At 42.6% G+C, this 21,999-nt stretch overlaps 1 protein-coding gene across 1 annotated transcript in view; it reads left to right on the top strand.

Moving 5' to 3' along the window:
* The window catches only part of FTCDNL1 (formiminotransferase cyclodeaminase N-terminal like), a 64,293-nt gene extending 46,195 nt beyond the window's left edge, over positions 1 to 18,098 (top strand). Inside the window, exons 3-4 of the mRNA XM_073551431.1 lie at positions 9,880 to 10,068; positions 17,629 to 18,098. Of these exons, the coding sequence (XP_073407532.1) occupies positions 9,880 to 10,068; positions 17,629 to 18,065 (626 nt within the window). The 3' untranslated portion in view covers positions 18,066 to 18,098. The remainder of the gene's footprint in view (positions 1 to 9,879; positions 10,069 to 17,628) is intronic.
* Positions 18,099 to 21,999: the final 3,901 nt, after the last annotated feature.

Here is a 21,999-nt window from a genome sequence, read left to right as displayed (position 1 = left end):
AGTGCAAACCTCCTTCCATCAGCAAGGGCATTGAAGATGAAACGTGGCTGGGTCTTTCAACATGACAATAATCCAAAGCACACCGCCAGGGCAACGAAGGAGTGGCTTCGTAAGAAGCATTTCAAGGTCCTGGAGTGGCCTAGCCAGTCTCCAGATCTCAACCCTATAGAAAACCTTTGGAGGGAGTTGAAAGTCCGTGTTGCCAAGCGAAAAGCCAAAAACATCACTGCTCTAGAGGAGATCTGCATGGAGGAATGGGCCAACATACCAACAACAGTGTGTGGCAACCTTGTGAAGACTTACAGAAAACGTTTGACCTCTGTCATTGCCAACAAAGGATATATCACAAAGTATTGAGATGACATTTTGTTTCTGACCAAATACTTATTTTCCACCATAATATGCAAATAAAATGAAAAAAAAACAGACAATGTGATTTTCTGGATTTTTTTTTCTCAGTTTGTCTCCCAGAGTTGAGGTCTACCTGTGATGTAAATTACAGACGCCTCTCATCTTTTTAAGTGGTGTAACTTGCACTATTGCTGACTGGCTAAATACTTTTTTTCCCCACTGTATATGGATACGTATGGAAGCACACTATACAGGAGAAAAAAAAAGCAGCAATAAAAGAAAAATGTGTATGAGGCAGAGACACACGCTGGCCGGCCTACAAGCAGACATGCCTGCAGGACACACTACACAGCGTGGGTCTGCACTCACACAGCCCTTGCAGACAGCTGTGAAAACAGCGCTGCTAGGGAAAAGCAAGCTACAGTGGTGGTTTATGTAGCCTGGATAAAGCACAATATTGTTTTTAGAATCGCTATTTCTAACTGTCCCTCACAGTCTTCAACAGCAGCCTGTCCCTAACTGAATTCACAGCAGAGTGACCAGAAATGCCTGCTGCAGCGCTTTTTATAGTGCATCATGACATCATTTCAGCAGCCAATCACAGCCATGCCAGTAGTTAACATGCCTACATGCCTAACAGGATATGCCCACACTTCTGAGGATCCCCATTGGCTGAATCAAATCGAGCGGGCTCCTAGCATTATGGGAACTTCCGATTCCGGTATTCGATATGAAAAAAGTATCGGAACTAAGTATCGGAATTCCGATACAGCTAATATCGGCTGATACCCGATACTTGCGGTATCGGAATGCTCAACACTAGTCATGAGAGTAATAATTTTATTCAGTGATGGAGATATTTAATGGTTTTAATGGTTATGATGAGATAAAATTGGTTCCTGAGTAACTCAAAATAAACGCCACAGCCATTTTATGCCAAACTTAGAACTCCGTGTCCTGTGTCCTTTTTTCTTATGTATGAGAGTGGGGCCTGTGTTATCATGAATGCCCTCCCCTTAGTGAATTCAAGGGGGGTCGCATGATAGCGCGGCTCCCATAACTATTAATTTGATGGTGTTCAGTTGGTTTTTAAGCTCTGGTTTACAAAGAGTTAATGTTTCAGTAAGCTGTGATATTTTCCCTGTTGTTAGGCAGATTGGCTTCCTGCTCTTTTTTTGAACCTGTTTGATTGGCTGACAGAGTATGAGCGGGAAGAATTTATGGTATATAAATAGCCGTTTGGGACCGTTACCTCAGTTTACCTCAAGAAGATTTCAAGATCCCTCCCTCCCGCCCTGTTAAAAAGTATTTCATTGTATTGTCGTGTCGTTTATTTGTGAAATAATCTCCCTGTTTTAGGGAGGATTGGGTCATGAGAGTAATAATTTTATTCAGTGATGGAGATATTTAGTGGTGGTTATGATGAAATAAAATTGGATGTTGAGTAACTCAAAATAAACGCCACCGCCATTTTATGCCAAACTTAGAACTCCATGTCCTTTTTTCTTATGTATGAGAGTGGGGCCTGTGTTATCATCATCATTTGCAGTTTCCTATTTTACAGAATTGCAATATATCTGTAAAAATCAGATGCTATACCGTCTTCCTGTTTGGCATCCAATTTTTTTTCATGCACTCATAGACTTGAATGGGCAAGGCTTATCTGATTCACGGTAGAAACTAGTGCGCACTGCGATTTTTTTCATGCGCAGATTCGGTCATTGAAAAAAATCGCTCATCACATTGCCCCATTGAATAACATTGGGGCGAGTGTTGTCAATACTTTCATGGATAGCAGTCAGACCGAAAATATGGTCTTGTGAACAAGCCCTTAGGCCACCTGCATACGTTCAGTATTTGGTGAGTTTTTTACCTCAGTAAAAAACCACCACAGTGCCGGCAAAAAAAATCTTTACAAGTTCAATGAAACCACAAAATCTTACTATTCAAGTGGATTCAAGTGTTTTATTGTGGATATTTTATTACAATTAGTATTTTGTCATGTCACCCTTACATTTTATCACCATCTGCAGTCGTTTAGGCATGGATTCAGCAAGGCTGGCTAAGTATGTGGAGACCATGTTTACCCACAGTGTCTTCAGCACCTCCTTTAAGGGCATGTCACACTAAGAGATATCGCTAGCAATATCGCTATAACTTGTGACATTATAGCGATATTGCTAGCGATATCTCTGTGTCTGATACTTACCTACGACCGGCTTCCCCGCTGGTTATCGCTGATCGCGCGAGAACGTCCAGGACTGTTTCTCGTCGTCAGCTTCCTGCGGCGCTTCCTGCTGTGACGACGAGCGACGCATGGAGCCGGGCAGGAGGATGCAGGATCGCCGCATCTGACAGGTAAGTAGCGACCCCCGACCCCTGCTATGTCGCTGGTGAGATCTGCCTGTGTGGCAGCTCACTAGCGACCACTTAGCGATGTACCAGCGATCCTGACCGCGTCATATCGCTGGTCGGGATCGCTGGTACATCGCTAAGTGTGAAGGTACCTTTAGATTGTTGATGTTGCTGGGTTGTGTCTCTTGAACCTAGTTTTTCATTAAATTCCAGGCATTTTCTATGGGGTTAAGGTCAGGGGAATTACCTGGCCACTCTAAAATGTTAATGTTATGGTCACTGAGAAACTTTCTCACGGCCTTGGCTTTGCGGACAGGGGCTCCATCATGCATAAAGTAATCACACTGATGTATGACCCAAAAAGTAAGCATGTGTTCTTCCAAAACAGTAATGTAATTGCTTGCTTTCATAGTTACATTCTTGGGAAGGAAGTACAAACCTGCCCTGCCCATGCTTCCACTGAATGCACCCCACACCATCACACTGTCAGGGTGTTTAACAGTCTTAATTGTATATTTTGGGTCATACTGAGACACGGTACTCGGACGACGCACAACCTTTGAGCCTCCCCTGACCAGCCTGAAAGTGCTCTCATCACTAAACATCACTTTCTTCCCCTCTTCAGATGTCCAATCTTGATATTTCTTACAAAAGGCAAGCCTTTTCTTCTTCATTGCTGCTGTGAGCAGGGGCTTCTTTGCGGCACGGCAACTTGGTAGACCCAGGTCCTTCTACAGGCGGTGACGAATTGTCCTAGTTGCGATGTTCTGGAGGAGCATAGGGTACTTGTTTTTTAGTTCAACAGCAGTTATGGAAGGATGTGACATCACTTCATGCTTCAGAAGCTTATCAGTCCTTGGTGAAGTCTTCTTAGGTGCGCCAGAGCCTGACTTCCTCTGCGGTACCATCCCAGGAGGCAATGATGCCGCTGAACGCTTCAGTTGATAAATTGCTTCTCTTGACACTCCCAGATCTCTAGCTACAGCAATCACCGAATCCCCCTTCTCGAGCAGAGCCAAGGCATGGGATTTCTCTTCCATTTTAAGCTTCTTTCGACCCATTGTGGGAGATAATAAAAAATTGAGAGAGATAATAAAAGACTGCCTAATAGCAAAACTGGCTGAGCTGCACATATCAACCAGAGTGCAGCTTTCGCTTTACCAGAGAAGTGAAAACTGAGCGTTGATTGGTTGATATTTGCAACAAAGCCAGCTTTAATATTAGGCTAGTTTCACACTAGCGTTTATTCGACGCAGCGCAGCTCTCATCAATGTCTCTTGCTCGCGCCGAGAATTGTATTCAGGAGAGTCTGTGTCCTTCCTGTGTAAAAGAAATAATTTAAAAAATATGTTGTGGGCTTCCGTGCAATTTTCATAACTGGCAGAGGGAAAGCCCATGACCGGGGGCTGATTTTAATAAACTGGGACAAGGGACAAAACCCGATAAGGGTCCTAAGCTATTAATGACAGCTCACAGCTGTTCACTTAGCCTCTCCTGATGAATTTTCTGGGACCCCAGAAAAAAAAAATGAAATAGGGGCCCCCTTATAAATTTCAACAAGCATAAGCTAAACAGACATTTGTGGCTTATTATTAATAGCCTGGGAATGGGTCAGAGATATTGCCCCTACCCCAGGCTATCAACATCAGCCCTCATCCGCTCCAGAAATGGCGCATCCATAACATACGCCAAATCTGGCGCTTAGCCTTGCTCTTCATCCTTGCCCTGCGGTGGTGGCAAGTGGGTTATTGGATTGGGGTTGATGTCACATTTTTTTCTGGGGACCCCTGTAAATTCACCAGTAAAGGCTAAGCAAACAGCTGTGAGCTGTTATTAATAGCCTGGAAACCTTATGAGGTATTGTCCCTTGTCCAGTGTTATTAAAATCAGCACCCAGGTATGGGCTTTCCCTCTGCTGGTTATGAATATTGCGCGGGAGCCCACACTGTTTTTTATTTAATTTATTTTACACAGGAGGGACACAGCTGCTGCTGAATACAATTCCCATCATTGTCGCCAGGAAGTTCTGATCTCAGTGCGAGCAGGAGACAAAGATGAGAACTGTCTTCAGCAGCTGGCACCTGGGATCAGCAGGTACTGTACTGCTTTTCTCAGGTGACAGTACGTGTCACACGGACCCACAGATGTAACATAGAGACAAACGGACGGCACACAGATGTGTCACATAGGTACTTACAGTTGGCACACGGACCACAGATCTCACCGATACTAGTTTTTCCTGTACACGGATCACCAGGACGTGTGAATGGGTCCTAATGAATTGGAGAAACCTTATCATTTATTAATTTATCCATTCATAAAAATCACTGGTGAAATGCTGATGATGAAAACCGACTAAACACTGATCACACTCAGACCATTTTTTTCATATGTAAACAAGTATGGACGTCTGTACGAGGACTATAAGGGATTTGCTGATATAAATATGGACAGAATAAGGCCGGGATCACAAATGCGAGAAATACGGCTGAGTCTCGCATGTTAATACCCGGCACTGCCGCCGGCACCCAGGAGTGGAGCCTGCAGCCGCATAGAAATACATGCAGCCGCACGCTCCACTCCCGAGTGCCGGCGGCAGTGCCGGGTATTAACATGCGAGACTCGGCCGTATTTCTCGCTTGTGTGATCCCGGCCTAATGCTATATATGGAAAGAATAATTGTATTAACTTATGTAAACTAGCGTCTGTAACGTCGATCAGTGCTGATGAACAGGCCAAAAGTCATCTTGTTTAAATTGACTACAGGGCTCACTCGCACTGCCGTATAACACGGCCGAGTGCTATATGATGTTTTATAGCATTTGGCCTGATGATATACTATGGGGCAGTGCAGATCTCCGGTTATTTTTTCATGTTGATTCAGTATGAGAAAACAATCGCAGCATGCTGCAAGTGCCTCAGATATTCGGATCACGCGCACCCATACAAGCCTGTTGGTGCATGTAAAAGACTGGACTGCACTCGGATGACATGCAAGTGCAGTTCAATGTACTCGCACAGAGACAAAGGAGAAGATGGAGAAATTAAGTTCTCTGTCTTCTCCACACCTGTGGTGCGATTCTCTCATGCGAGACAATCAGATCACAATAAGATGGCACTCAGCTGAAACTCTGACAGAATTTGAGCTTAGCGTCATTAGCATAATCAGTCGGATTCTCTTGCAAGAGAGCATCAACGCCAGTGTGACGGAGCTCTTAGACAGCAGATTTGCACAGGTTGGGTTTAAAGACAATCTGTCAGCCCAAAATTGTAGAACATGTCCATAATAACACTCGTACCTTCAGGGCTCGCTCACACTGCCGTATAACACGGTGCTATAGAATATTTAATCAGAGAGCCCTCGGCCCAATGTTATACTATAGGGCAGTGCAGATCAGCAATTATTTTTTCATGCCGATTCGGCATGAGAGAACAATCGCAGCATGCTGCAATTGGCAGCGGGATTCGGCTCACTCGCACCTATGCAAGTTTATGGGTGAGAGTGAAACATCGGACTGCACTCGGATATCATCCCAGTGCAGTCTGAGGCAATGAAGGAGAGAGAGAAATTACTTTCTCCATCTCCTCCGCACCAGTGCTGCGATTCTCTGATGCAAGAGAATTGGAGCACAGAGCACTGACACTTGGATCACACTCTCAGCAGAGCAGGAGCTGAGTGTCATTAGCGTATTGCATCGGATGCGATACGCTCCTGTGACTCCAGCTTTAGTGTCCAATTCCACTGCTGAGCATGCTAGAAATTGTCCTTTATTTAAATATACTATGAATTGCTCTATGCACCCATTCACTGTAACCAACCATTTCAGTATGACTTCCCATGTACTTGTTTTCCATCTATCTCAGCCGTCTTCTTCTTTGATTGACAGCTCTGACTTTACAGAAGGTGACGATGGGAAAACAAGTAGGTGCGATGGGTCACTGAACTGCTCAACTACACACTGAGCGCTGCGTTAGCATATTTTTAAAAAAGAACAAATTTAGCAAACGCAGCAACAGATCTGGACTGATTTTATTAGAGCTGTGTCCCCCTACCAAATGCATTGCTGAGGTTGAACAGTCATTTTCTGCTGAAAGGCCAATGCATATAGTCCATGCGTTACAAATTACTCAGCTTGCATACATTGGTTTCCTATGTTTGAATCTATCCATTGCTAAGTTTAGACTTCTATAAATTAACCTGTAATGGCAAAACATCAATTATTATAATGTTGCTATGAGCATACACATAGACATGAAGCCCTTGGGATCCTAGAAAGTGGGAACATTACCTGTGCCTCTGTCTGTTCTACTTTTGTCCCAGAAAATCCAATTACTGCTCTGTCACTATCACTGTACACTGGAGCAGTTCTGAGCACCACATTATAAAAAAAGACATTGAAAAACTGGAGCAAGTTCAGAGAAGAGCTACCAGGATGGTGAGCGGACTGCAAACCATGTCCTATGATGCACAGTTAAAGGATCTGGGTCTGTTTAGCTGGCAAAAAAAGAAGGTGAAGTGGAGACTTAATAGCTGTCTACAAATATAAGAAGGGCTGTCACAGTGTAGAGGGATCATCCTTATTCTCAATTGCACATGGAAACATGTGAAGCAATGGAAGAAACTGAGAGGGAGAAAATAGAGATTAGATATTCTAAAAAACTTTTTGATGATGGCGGTGATCAATGAGTGGGACAGGCTGCCATGAGAGATGGTGAGTTCTCCTTCAATGGAAGTCTTCAAGCAGAGGCTGAGCAGACATCTGTCTAAGGCTGGTTTCACATTCGCGCTTTTTAAGCGCACGCACGGCCGGGGGTAGCTCCGCCCCCGAGCCAGCTCTCTGCCCGGCATGCCCGCCCCTTCCTTGTAGCGCCGCCTCCTAGCGCACAGCGGCGCCTGCGATCGGCGCACCCTATCTTTAGCATAGGGTGCGCAGATCGTGCGCAGGCCGTGCGCTAGTTGCGCTTTGACCTGCGCTGCGCACTTTTGACGGTGCGCCGTGCGCGCCAAAATCAAACTTTTCGGATTTTGGCGCGCACGGCGCACCGTCAAAAGTGCGCAGCGCAGGTCAAAGCGCAACTAGCGCACGGCCTGCGCACGATCTGCGCACCCTATGCTAAAGATAGGGTGCGCCGATCGCAGGCGCCGCTGTGCACTAGGAGGCGGCGCTACAAGGAAGGGGCGGGCACGCCGGGCAGAGAGCCGGCTCGGGGGCGGAGCTACCCCCGGCCGTGCGTGCGCTTAAAAAGTGCGAATGTGAAACCAGCCTGAGATGGTTTAGTGAATCCGGCATTGAGCAGGGGGTTGGACACGTCGACCCTGGGGGTCCCTTCCTACTCGAACATTCTATGATTCTGTGTAAGTATATGAGGGGCGATCCAAAAGTAATGATAATCAATAATAAACACAATGAATATAGTAAAAAAAAAAAATTATTTTTCTACATAGTCTCCTAACAAAGACACAAAAACAGAACACAGTATGACAAACGTGCATAAATACTCTGCTGTAAAACATATGTAACTGTAAGTAGCAAGTGCTAGTAAAAGATGTTAACAAAACCAGGGTATTTTGTTGATACTTTTTTTGCAAAAAAATGTACGCTAAGCCACTCCACGCGGCGGAGTGGCTTAGCGTACATTTTTTTGCAAAAAAACGTATCAACAAAATACCCTGGTTTTGTTAACATCTTTTACTAGCACTTGCTACTTACAGTTACATATGTTTTACAGCAGAGTATTTATGCACGTTTGTCATACTGTGTTCTATTTTTGTGTCTTAGTTCTTGGGTGGTGTGAACAGGGTCTTATGACCCGTTCAGTTTTTGTGCATGTGTCATGTGTTCTCAATAGTCTCCTAACAAGTCTATACATTTAGTCCATCTCTTTTCTAAACATAGAATTCCCTTCGAAAAAAATTCTTGATCTTGACCCTCAAAAAACTCCCCAACAGCGGTTATCACGTTCCTATTGTTGTCAAATTTCTTGCCCCGAAGGTGTTCCTTGAGCCGAGGAAAGTGAAAGAAGTCACTGGGGGGCTACATCTGGCGAATAGGGGGGGTGTTCCACCAGTTCAAAGCCCGCTTCTTGAATGGTAGCCATGGCAACTGCAGCTTTGTGAGCCGGTGCGTTATCTTGGTTAAACAGCCTGCAGTTTGCCGTGCCTTTTCTCCTTGATAGCCTCCCGCAATCTTCTTATTTGTTCTGTGTAGTAGGAGCCCGTAATAGTGGCTCCCTTCTCCAAATAGTCCACCATAATAATTCCTTCAGCGTCCCAAAAAAGGACGCCATAACCTTCCCTGCTGAGCTTGACACTTTGAATTTCTTCAGCGTCAGTTTGTTGGCTCGTTTCCATGTCATCGATTGTTGTTTAGTTTCGGGATCAAAGTGGTGGATCCAGGTCTCATCCATGGTCAAAAAACGTGACAAAAAATTCTCCTTGTCTGCTTGGAACTTTTCGAGATTTGCTATTGAAATGTCAACTCGTTTCTTCTTTTGCTCGTCGGTTAACATTTTTGGCACCCAACGTGCGGAGACCTTTCTCATATGAAATTCTTTTGCAAGGATTCTTTGAATACTGCCATATGAGATCCCTGTGACCTCAGCTACATGCCTGAGAGTCACTCTTCGATCTGCCAACGCAACTTCTTCAACTTTTTTCACGTTTTCTTCATTGAGGGACGTGGATGGGCGTCCTTCGCGATGTTCATCTTCCGTCGATGTTCTTCCCAGCTTAAATTCCTTGGCCCAGCGTGCAACTGTGGAATATGGAGGAGAAGAGTCCCCCAATGTTTCCACCAAGTCGCTGTGTATGTCTTTGGTAGATATTTTTTTCAAGCAGAGGTATTTGATGACAGCTCTGAGCTCGTTTTTTTCCATTTTGATGTTCACTCCTTGGCAGTTCATATTCAAATGAATGTAGCTCCTGGGAATCGTGGCCTATTTAAGTGATTTTTTTTTCCTGGACTAGTGGGTACCTAAGAGAGAAGAAAACATTTTATTTTAATTTCTGTGTGCAATAGAAATAACCGATTATCATTACTTTTGGATCGCCCCTCGTAGATATGTAACTGATGCTCATGTACTATAAAATGAATTGTGAATTAGGATCTGTTCACACTCAGCATTTTTTTTTTTACATTGACGCAAGGTCACTGATAATGATTCTGTTTTTAGGTATTGCTGAGGAGCTGGTCAAACAAGTGCCAGGGTGCAGTACGTTTCTTTTTGGATATGCAGACGTACCAGAGATGAGAACTCTGGCAGATAAAAGGAGATCTTTGGGTTGGTTTAGAAAAAAATTGGATGTGGATACAATAAAAGCTGATGTTGGAATAACACCTTCTAAAAAATCTGGAATAACAGGTTAGTGTACACTGATACATCAGGGATCATGTGAATGAATACATTCTGTGTGAGGTACAGAAGACTTTATGTAAATAAATGGGAATAGAAATCACACTAAGGTGTTGAACAGAGGCTCCCTGGACATCTCTTTTTACTAGATATTTTATTTCCCATAACATTTCTGCATCATAGTTCCTATTAACTCTTTATTGAACATCTACTATTCCTCTGTTATTCTTCCTAAAAATGTATGAATAAATTGTATTCATGCATGCCATGAGACCTTGACTTTAGTATAAATATTAGTCCCGATTCATCAAGAACCGCAATTTTCTTGAAAGTCTTGACGAGGGGACGTGGTGGAGTCAGAAGCTCCTGATTCATTAAGAGACACTCAGTAATTACAGTCAGCATTGAATCTGGTCAAAAATCTATTCTATTATTTCTAAACACTGTTTTTTGGTGATTCCTTTGTATCCCCATTCATACTGCACTCACACACACAAATGATACACCATTTGAAAGGTAAGCTTGCCCCATTCAGCAAGAAAATAGCCAAACAAACCACACATCCACGGTTTGATCACAAAATACAGTTTAAACATTAATTTTCATATACCTGCAGTAAGGAAAAATGACCTGCAGGTGGCACCACAGTACCCCAAAGCACACTACCAACACATTTGTATACATGCACTGCTTTTTTGCTCATTACTTCGCCCCACACACACACATGATACACCATTTGAAAGGTAAACTTGCCCCCTTCAGCAAGAAAATAGCCAAACAAACACAGTCATGATTTTATCACTAAATACAGTTTAGACATTCATTTTCATAAACCTGCAGAAAGACACAATGACCTGCAGGTGGCACCTCAACCGGAAGACATTTTTTGGCCTCTACTTATCAAACCAATTTATTGTATTACCAAGCTACATATATAAATACCTGTCTGTGTTCATCAGCTCATAAAATACATTTACATTTGACCAGCTTGCTTTTTCTGAAATTGCCTGCGCCCCTGACGACCAATGTGTAAAATTTTGCACGGGCCAAGCTAGTATGAAATTACTGGAAATATAAAATATATGAAATGATATACATTCATTAGAACTATCACAAGATACGCAACTGCATAACTCCTCACTCCCCACTCCTGAAGTGTAAACCATATTGCTTTTAAAGGCCACCAGAATTTGTGGAGTAGACTAACCCTCTGGTTGGGAATGGGTTAAGCACTTAGACAAATAATGATTAGATCTGGATGCTTGAAACATTGTTTACAAGGGTTTCTTCAGAAATAAGCCCAACATGGGCAGTTCTGCTATTAACATCTATGTTGAGGATGTTTGCGGTGCAGAATATTATTGGAGTCATATACACAGAATCAGGGGAAGACAAAACAAAGATGAAGAACACAACCAGAAACAGAAGGCTGGAAGTGGGGCCCGGAGACATAGAAATAGGCTGTTTTATTGTCCCCTCATAACAAAATCTCCGACTATCAAAATCAATTGTACATCAGGGCTAAATAATTAAAAGAATAAGCAAGTTTTTCTCCATAGAAGATGATGAGATTAGCTCCACATGCGTGTTCAGTTTCTGGGCCACCACACAGGAAGGATGTGAGCTTAGTTACAGTTGGGAGGAGGACACGCTGGTTTGGACTAGCCAAGGAGAAAACCATTAGGACACATCAGGGACAGATTAGATCAAAAAGTCAGAGTTTAGAGGTTCCAAGGTGTCTATTAATTCTGTAGTAACTAAAGACACTGTAATAAAAAAGTAACAAACATCCACTCATCTGTGGCCTCTAATCAATGCTTGGGGCTCCTGAGTTCAGCCCGTAGATGGCTTCATCCTGGCTACTGCCGGTCAGTGGGTCTACCAGGTGTCAGATCCCACTGATCTCATATTGATGGCCCATCCAATGAATATGTCATCAATCATCAAGACCTGGAAAACTCCAATAAATAGTTTCTCTCCTCTCCAGCAGTTCCATTCATGATGACACTAACAGGCTTGGGTACGCTGTGCGGCTTAGTCCAGGATCATACATGCGAGAAACACGGTTAAGTCTCGCATGTTAACAGTGTATATTTCATTTGAGAATCTGTCATTCAGGGATGTATCCTCAACCTCTTTAACCATATGCCCTCTTGCTCACATGGTGCTGTGAATAGCGTTGTTTTTTGTATATATAGGCCTCATCAATTATTCATGGTTACTATATATATATTGCAGTATTGCCTCGGAGATGGCCTGTTATGCACCTTGTTAGGGGGGTTTTTGCTGTGGATGAGTCACTATGTCAGTATTTCATGATGGTGACATGATTGCTCTTTGTGCTTGTTAATTGTTTTTTTGTCTTTGTGCTGTTCTGTGTACATGTCATGAATACAATTTATATATTTTGCTAGTAGATTGTCTTGGAGTTCCCATTTTTTGGATGCACTTCTTTCCCCTTTTGCTTCTCTGCCGGCACTTGGGAGCAGAGCGTGCGGCTCCATGTATTGCTATGTGGCCACATGCTCCACTCCCTAGTGCCGGCAGCAGTGTCGGGTATTAACATGCAAGACTCGGCCGTGTTTCTCGCATGTGTGATCCCGGTCTTAGAAGGTGGCCCATTAGCTATGGGAGCATGACTTACTGGACTGGATTTTGGAAGCCATGTTGATTTTCTAGAGCCTTTGAGCATAGAAAACATCTATTTTTTCGTTTTCTGAATAGGGTCTTTTTGTGAGATGAGTTGAAGTTTTTATTGATACCTCTTAGGGCTGCATAATATTTTTTAATCGCTTTTTATTCCTATTTTTTAATGATGTTCACCTTATGGCAAAAATGATAAGGCAGCTTTATTTTTCGGGTCCGTACGATTATAGCGAAATCTGTATTATATAGTTTTTACATTTTGCTATTTTTGCACACTAAAACACTTTTTTTTTCTAAAACGTATTTGTTTTTGCATCACCATATTCTGAGATCTAAAACTTTTTTATTGTTTCATCCAATTGCTGTGTGACTACGTGACATTTTAGCTTTTTTCAGATTTTTTTTTAGTTTTGAAGTGATCAAAAAGTAGCAATTCATAATTTTTTTTTTCTACGCCATGCACCATGTGTTAAAATTCACAAGACAGCTTTATTCTTCTGGTTACATACACACCATAGGGATAACCAGTTTAAAGATCAGCTGTCACTAGGTCAAAAGTGGCTAGTTTTTTCTCTTACTTCAATCCTATACCTCAGGAATCTTATGTATTTAATCAGAACTTGCCACCCAGGCGAGAGAATCGAACCCTAGGGGCAATGACCTTCAGCTCAAACTCTGCTGCGAGCGTGAGCAGAGTGTCATTTTACTTTGATCCCAATCTTTTGCATGTGATAATCGGATAACAGGTGCGGAGAAGATGAACTTAATTACTCCATCTTCTCCATTCTGTGAGTCATTGTATATCGGACTGTACTCAGATGACATCTGAGTGCAGTGCATTGTTTTGCATGCACCTGTAGACTTGTATTGGTACGTGCCATCCGATGTTCGCTGCCAAACACAGCATGCAACAATTTTTTTTGCATGATAACATAAGTCTAGTCTGCGCTGCTCCATAGTATGAGCATAGTATAACTGACAAAATTTCATCAGTTTTTTTGGATCAGATTTTCATCAGCAGTTGGTCAGCGTGTCCTTTTTCTCCATCAGTGACTCATCATGAATTTGGATGATTTTCATCAGCGTGTCATCCATGTGTCTGTTTTTTACGTCCATGTGACATTCTTGTGCCGCCGGTTTTCACAGATCTACATTCAAAAATATACATGATCCTAAGTTAATAATGGAAATATATCAGTAAAAATCGGAGGTCACATTGATGCACTGCGCAGAATGCAATTTTTTTAATGTAACCATAGGTTTGAATAGGTGAGTGTCATCCAAGACTGAGAAAAGAATGCTACATGCTATAATTTTTTTTTCTTACAAAGAAGATAGTTTCACACCAGTATGAAAATCATTCTAAGCTTCAACCTGAAAAGAAAAGTGGGAAGATTATTTTCTCACTTGTTGTCTGTGTGCAATTAGTTTTTTTTACAGCATCAGTTATGAATCATTTACAGTTTCCGATGTTACAGAGTTGCAATGTATACGGAAAAATCGGATGCTGCACTGTAGACTGGACTTTAGACTTCATTGGGTGAGTCTCATCCTATTTGCGGAGGAAACTAGTGCATGCTGCAAGTTTTTTTTTCCACACACAGTTTCGTTCAGTGAAAAAAAAATCGCGAGAGAAAAATCAGTCATTTGAACAGCTCTTTTGAATAATGTGGGTCAGTTGTTCGGTCCGTTGTTCATCTGATTTATCCACTCATCTGTATGAGCCATATGAAATATAAAGTCTAAAGCATCTAGCTCATTTTAATCACACTAACAGTTCTTCTGTAGTACATTCCCACCGCTATCACAATTGCAATAAAAATCAGCTGTCAGCAGAATCATCATCAGTCAGACATGGTGGGAGAATGAACTTTTGCTGTCTTCATCATCACAACATGGAGAACTGTGGCGCACACCAAACTGATAGGTCATACTGTACAGTGTAGAGAGGAACTCCAACATTTCACAGAGCAACACCATCTGTTGTCTGTTCCACAGAGTTCCTCCAACATAGCTGAAGCTGTTGCTATCACTCCAACAAATAATGCTAACGTTTAGTTGTTAAGCTTGGGAGCTGGATTTAAAGTCATAAAAATGCTGTGTAAAAAAACAAAAAAATTAGGCTCTGTTCTTGTCGTTTTCAGAGACTATTTGGCAAATATACAACATTTGCTATATACACCAAATTTATCCATAGGGCTCCATTTACTCAAAGTGGCCAAAAGCGTAGCCTTCTGGTCTCTGTTGGGCCAGTATACAGTGGGTGCGGAAAGTATTCAGACCCCTTTAAATTTTTTGACGCTTTGTTTCATTGAAGCCATTTGGTAAGTTCAAAAAGTTATTTTTTTTTCTCATTAATGTGCACCCTGACTGAAAGAAAACAGAAATGTAGAAATTTTTGCAAATTTATTAAAAAAGAAAATCTGAAATATCACATGGTCATAAGTATTCAGACCCTTTGCTCAGTATTGAGTAGAAGCACCTTTTTGAGCTAGTACGGCCATGAGTTGTCTTGGTTATGATGCAACAAGTTTTTCACACCTGGATTTGGGGATCCTCTGCCATTCTTCCTTGCAGATCCTCTCCAGTTCCGTCAGGTTGGATGGTGAATGTAGGAGGACAGCCATTTTCAGGTCTCTCCAGAGATGCTCAATTGGGTTTAGGTCAGGGCTCTGGCTGGGCCAGTTAAGAATGGTCGCAAAGTTGTTCTGAAGCCACACCTTTGTTATTTTAGCTGTGTGCTAAGGGTCATTGTCTTGTTGGAAGGTGAACCTTCTGCTAAGTCTGCGGTCCAGAGCACTCTGGAAGAGGGTTTCATCCAGGATATCTCTGTACTTGGCCTCATTCATGTTTCCTTCAATTGCAGCCAGTCGTCCTGTCCCTGCAGCTGAAAAACACCCCCATAGCATGATGCTGCCACCACCATGCTTCACTGTTGGAATTGTATTTGGCAGGTGATGAGCAGTGCCTGGTTTTCTCCACGCATACCTTTTAGAATTATCCCCAAAAAGTTCTATCTTTGTCTCATCAGACCAGAGAATCTTATTTCTCATAGTCTGGGTGTCCTTCATGTGTTTTTTAGCAAACTCTATGCGGGCTTTCATATGTCGCACTGAGGAGAGGCTTCTCTTGGGCCACTCTGCCATAAAGGCCCAACTGGTGGAGGGCTGCAGTGATAGATGACTTTGTGAAACTTTCTCCCATCTCCCTACTGCATCTGTGGAGCTCAGCTCTCACCAAGGCTCTTCTCCCATGATTGCTCAGTTTGGCTGGACGGCCAGGTCTAGGAAGAGTTCTGGTGGTCCCATATGAATTATGGAGGGCACTGTGCTGTTCGGAACCTTGAGTACTGCAGAAATTCTTTTGTGACCTTGGCCGGATCTGTTCCTTGCCGCAATTCTGTCTCTGAGCTCCTGGGCCAGTTCCTTTGATGCCATGATTCTCATTTGGTCTGACATGCACTGTGAGCTGTGAGGTCTTATATAGACAGGTGTGTGCCTTCCAAATCAAGTCCTATCAGTTGAATTAAACACAGCTGGACTCCAGTGAAGGAGTAGAACCATCTCAAGGAGGATCACAAGGAAATGGACAGCATGTGACTTAAATATGAGTGTCTGAGCAAAGGGTATGAATACCTATGACCATGTGATATTTCAGTTTTTCTTTTTAATAAATTTGCAAACATTTCTGGGTTTTTTTCACTCAAGATGGGGTGCAGAGTGTACATTAATGAGAAAAAAATGAACTTTTTGGAATTTATTAAATGGCTGCAATGAAACAAAGAGTGAAAAATTTAAAGGGGTCTGAATACTTTCCGTACTCACTGTAATTTTTTAATGGAATAGTGAAGTAAAGCATGAGTTTCTATACAAAGGTATATCGTAAATAAACATTTTACACACATTATATATTTCTTTACACTGGGAGCCTAAAGATGGCATACCCCATTGCATGACTACACAACAGAATCAAGTACAGCCTTCTGTCTGAGGTATACATTAGGAGTGCCATACCTCCAGCATGCATATGAACCAGGGGTAGACATAGTATTGGTGCAATCTATATAGCCTCACATAGGTCCAAGAGGTAAGTGTGCCAAGTTCCACTTTCAAAATAGGTTTGTGTCATGACACAGCTGTCAGGTGACCCGGGAACAGGGGCTCCTTCCCTGTCCCTTACACTAGGGGGTTCCTTAGCTCGCCCTACTTCCCGGGATACTTCTGAAGGAGAAAATGCCAGGGCCTCCACCCTTGCCTTATCTCCTGAGTTAACCCTCTGCTCTCTTCCCTCACAAAGGGAAAAGGGGCGCTACTGTGCATGATAGTACACCAACCCGACAAATAAGGTAACACAAACAAGGGTTAACAGAAAACTCCACGCATACAAAATATTCACTCACTCAGAAGAATGCATCGGGGCATGGAAGTAGGCGAATAAACCAAAATAGAGAAGAATAAGGAATTATCACACATACAACTCCTCCAACTCTCCTCATATGAACTCCTCTCCCTCCATTAGCCATGCAGCAAATGCTAGCTCTGACAAAGATTTGTAACAGAGCCCAGATTATAAAGAGGAAAGCAGTGGCTAACCGAGCTCAACTGTGAGCACAGGGATTTCCAACATGGATTTCCCTGTTCTGCCAGAAGGAATAATCACATTTAAAACAAAGGAGAAATGCTTCTTCTCAGTGCTGAAGTAGGAGCAATCAAACGCTGCGGTCTTCTGGCTCCACACTGTTGCAGTAACCCTGTGACAGTGGGACTTTGCATTATGGTGAGCTATTGGACTAGAAGGGGCCAATATACTGTTCTTGCACAGGGACCCATTTATGTTTGCGTCCATCGGTGTCCATCAGTGATGTGAACAGAGCCTTATACTATTCTGTGACTCAAATAAAGAATTATGTTCTTATTGTTATAGGTGTTGGTGCCAGCCCTTATGTAATGAACTGTAACATCACCCTTGACTCACAGGACTTGACCTCAGGAAAAGCTATAGCAGCTGCCATTCGAGAACGAACAGGAGGGCTGAAAGGAGTGCAAGCAATGGCTTTCCCAAATAAGGGTCTGGTAGAAATAGCATGTAATGTTGAGAGCTTCAGAGACATTCCCGACAGCATCTGTGGAGCAGGAGATGATAAATATGTCTCATATCATATATGTGAAGAAACATTTTCTTACATTTCCCCCCAGCATATTGAAGCTGAAGTTCAAAACTTGGCAGCTTCTAGAGGCACAAAGACATCAGGAACCGCTCTTGTTGGATTTACACCCCAGGAGTGCCGACTGACAGCAGAATATGCCATATCACATGGAATTAATGAATTCTGGAAAAGAAGACAAGACATGTTTATGTGAAAAAGTTTAGTAATAAAGTTCGACATACAACTTGTTGCAGTGATTTCATTCTTCTAAACATGCTATATAAATTTCCCTGATAGTGTTAAAGGGAATCTGTCAGTAGGACTAAGCTTCTTAAGCCGTCTATATGGCATGTAGGTCATATGAAGCTGAATATAATGATACCTTGATATCTACGATCTGATATCTTATTCCAGAGATATCCATGTTTTCTTATATGTAAATGAACTGCTCCAGGCTATTTGCCAGACACCGATCTGCCTGAGAATCTGACTCTAGAGTTTATTATAAATGGAAGGAGCCATTATCAGTGTGAGACATGTAACTAACGCAGAACAGTAGAAGTGAACTTTATCTCATAAACACGTTAGCAGCTGCAGCTCTCCTAGCTCTGCTGTATTGCAACACTGGCTGCCTGCAAGATGGAAGCTGAAGCTGAGAGGAATCTGCAGATGTGTTAGGTATAATCAAACACAGCTCTGCAGTGAGATCAGGAGAGCAGAGAGCGGCCATTACACATCACAGTGCAAATGATCCCTTTTATTTAAAATATGCTCTGAAGGCAGATTCTGAGTGAGATCTATGTCCAGCCCATAATCCGAACAGCTCATTTACAAATAAGAAAACTGTGGATTTCTCTTAAATAAGACATTGGATCACAGATATCAAGACATCATTTTATTCAGCTTCCTATGAACCACATGCCCATATAGATGGCTTTAAGGGTTGATCCTACTGACAGATTCCCTTTAAAGGGAATCTGTCACCTATTTTTTCGGGTATCAGCTGCCATCACCCACATCAGGGGCTTATCTACAGCATTCTGTAAAGCCCCTGATGTAACCTGAAGGATAAGAAAAATTAGTTAGATTATACTCACCCATGGGCAGTCCCGGTCCGGTTTTGGTCCGATGGGTGTCTCGGTCTGGTCGGGCGCCTCCCATCTTCTAACGGTGACGTCTTCTTCTTTGCTGCCTGTCACGGCTCCTGCGCAGGCGCACTGCTCTGCCCTGTTGAGGGCAGAGCAGAATACTGCAGTGAGCAGGCGCCGGACCTCTCCCGGCACCTGTGCACTGTAGGACTCTGCTCTGAACTCAACAGGGCAGTGCAGTGCGCCTGCGCATGAGCCGCGACAGGCAGCAAACAAGAAGACGTCACCATTAGAAGATGGGAGGCGCCGGACAGGACCGCGACACCCATAGGACCGGACTGAATGCCAGGGTGAGTATAATCTAACTCATTTTTCTTATCTTTAAGTTTACATTGGGGGCTTATCTACAGCATTACAGAATGCTGTAGATAAGCCCCTGATGTCGGTGCCGGCAGCTGATAGGCGAAAAATAGGGTGACAGATTCCCTTTAAGTGCTGGTGGATGCTCATTCCCAATACATGAATCCTCCTGTACATGGAATTTGGCGTAAAATGAGCTATTGTGCCCTCCAGCCAGAAAGCATCGCTGCCTCACAAGTGGAACCTTCTCACTTGAACTAGCCAGATTAAATGGACCCCTAAAGGCCACGTTCACACCTTCAGTATGTGGTCAGTATTTTACCTCAGTATTTGTAAGCCGAAACCAGGAGTGGAACAAACAGAGGGAAAATCTAATAGAAACACGTCACCACTTCTGTATTTATCACCCACTCCTGGTTTTGGCTTACACATACTGATGTAAAGTACTGACCAGATACTGAACGTGTGCACGTGGCTTCATATTAGTAATAACGGATTATATTCACTAATAGCCTAAAATAGTGGGGCTTAAAACTGCTTCTTATTGACTGCCTCACATGATTCTTTTCAAAGCTGCTGTCTGGCTTTGAGTGATCGCACATTGCAGATGTAGCAAACATTACTTTGACAAGTAACACATTACAAACTGTGATGCTGCATACTTTATTAGACCATTGAAAATGTCACCTCCATCTTGATCATGGTCTCATAATATATTTAGTGTCTAGTTACCGTAAATGGTCAGTGTTGTTTCAATAAACTTTACATACATCAATACTACAGATGAACCTGCTTCATTTTCCACTTATAAACCAGTTCCCCCACCTCCACCCTTGCCTCCTAAATTCATAAATGGCTGTAAAACAGCTCAAATCCATCTTGGGCAAAGAAAAATAATTGTCATTAAATAGATGTCAGGTTAGATAGTCTATTAAATTCTATGTAGAGAAGAAGGGGAGGACGAGTGAAGAGCATTCAACACAGTGTGTCAAATGACTGGGGCTGCAGCTTTACACTTTTATAACTCACCCATTGCTGGATTTACATCCACACAGCTCAGTACTGCCGTATAATGTCTTCCATACTGTTCCTGCTTCTGAACATGTGCTACCTAGAGAAAGAGCAGGAATTCCTTGTGTTTGTGCATGCAATGTATGGGAGACATAATATCAGTTGGTCTCCACCCACTAGCTCAGAGATTGCTAAAAAGAAGAAATAGAGCCTGCAGAGGAAAAAACTGAAGAAAATGCAGAATTTGACTCATGTAATAGTCAGAAGTAGTGTTTTTCCTCATGTACACATGCACACAGGACAGTTTATTCTGAACAGTCACCTGAAATGAGAGGCATGCTAACAGTTGCTTCATCCATACATCTTTCTTATGCAGTAACAATATCTTTTAACAGCAAACACATTTTAAAGATGATAAAAATCTTGATTTGTAACATAAGTCAATCGTTTAAGTGTCAGCCATGGAACAAATTTCCTTTAATAAACTTCCTAGAGATATGCGGTTATTAAAGGAGTTGTTCACTGCTCAGACAACCCCTTTCCAATCCCTATGTTTGCCCTGCCAGCAAAAAAATAACACCTATACTCACACCCAGTGCCGACATCGGCACGGTTCCAGTGGTGTCAACACTAGCTCTCCCAGGGATTGTCTGACATTGCTTTGTCATGCAATCCTTGAGGCCAATCAAAGCTGACTTTACTCTTCCCTGTTTCGGACAAATCACATACATCTGGAGGAAGTGAGAGCTGCTGCTTTCCACTTCCACCGGATGTATGTGATACATCCCAAGGCAGGGAGAGTGAAGCCAGCGTTGATTGACTGCAAGGATTGTGTGATATCACAATGTCACACAATCCCTGGGAGAGCTAGTGTTAACACCACTGGAACGGCGCCGGTGCCAGCACTGGTTGTGAGTATAGGTGTTATTTTACTCAGTCAAATACCCCATCTGTCTGTTTTACTATAACCTCTTCAAGGACACCCCGTGGCAGAAGATGTTGGATGTTCCTGTATTTCCTAGTGTTTACTTTGTGGATGGATGAAATGCTATATACAACACAAGAACCAACTTCTTCCACTTTGAATAGTTGCCAAACCTTCATAGTCTGAATGGTGACCAACTATAAAATCATTGTAGTAAATGTGAATCTCATTATCCCGTGTTACTACTACAAGGAGTCCCTCCAGCGTTTCCAGCAAACCAAACATTGCTTTTCTGAAAGATGGACAAGAACAATATATGTGTCAAAGGCTGGCACACGGGGTTCCCATGTCTGTAGTGAGTTGCACAAGTATAGCTGTCTTTCTCTAGATGCCTCTCCACCACATCACACATTGTGTAGAGCCAAAAAAGTGTTAGACTGTGTAAATTAGCCGTACTATCTGAAAAATGTAACTGCTGTATTTGAAAACTACTCATTTTTAAGCTTTTTAAGTGGGGCCCTTAATGTGCTCAAATAAAAACTGGCGCCGATTTCACCATTGGTGTTGTGTGCGAGTACTTGCAAGTGTATATATCACTGTTGCCGCAGGCTCAGCAGTCATGTGTGTAATTGCATTATTTCTAGATCAGACGTTCTCGCAGCCTCTCAAACTAAAACAAGTCAGTCTGGAGAAAGGCTTTTTTTTCTTTGGAGGCAGAATTGTAGATAATTTTTTTTATATATTTTGCATTAGCTTTTGAACTT

Source organism: Dendrobates tinctorius, unplaced genomic scaffold (genome assembly GCF_039654945.1).
Source record: "Dendrobates tinctorius isolate UK_male_01 unplaced genomic scaffold, ASM3965494v1 ptg000177l, whole genome shotgun sequence".
NCBI lineage: Eukaryota > Metazoa > Chordata > Amphibia > Anura > Dendrobatidae > Dendrobates > Dendrobates tinctorius.
This window is presented reverse-complemented; position numbering and strand designations above follow the sequence as displayed.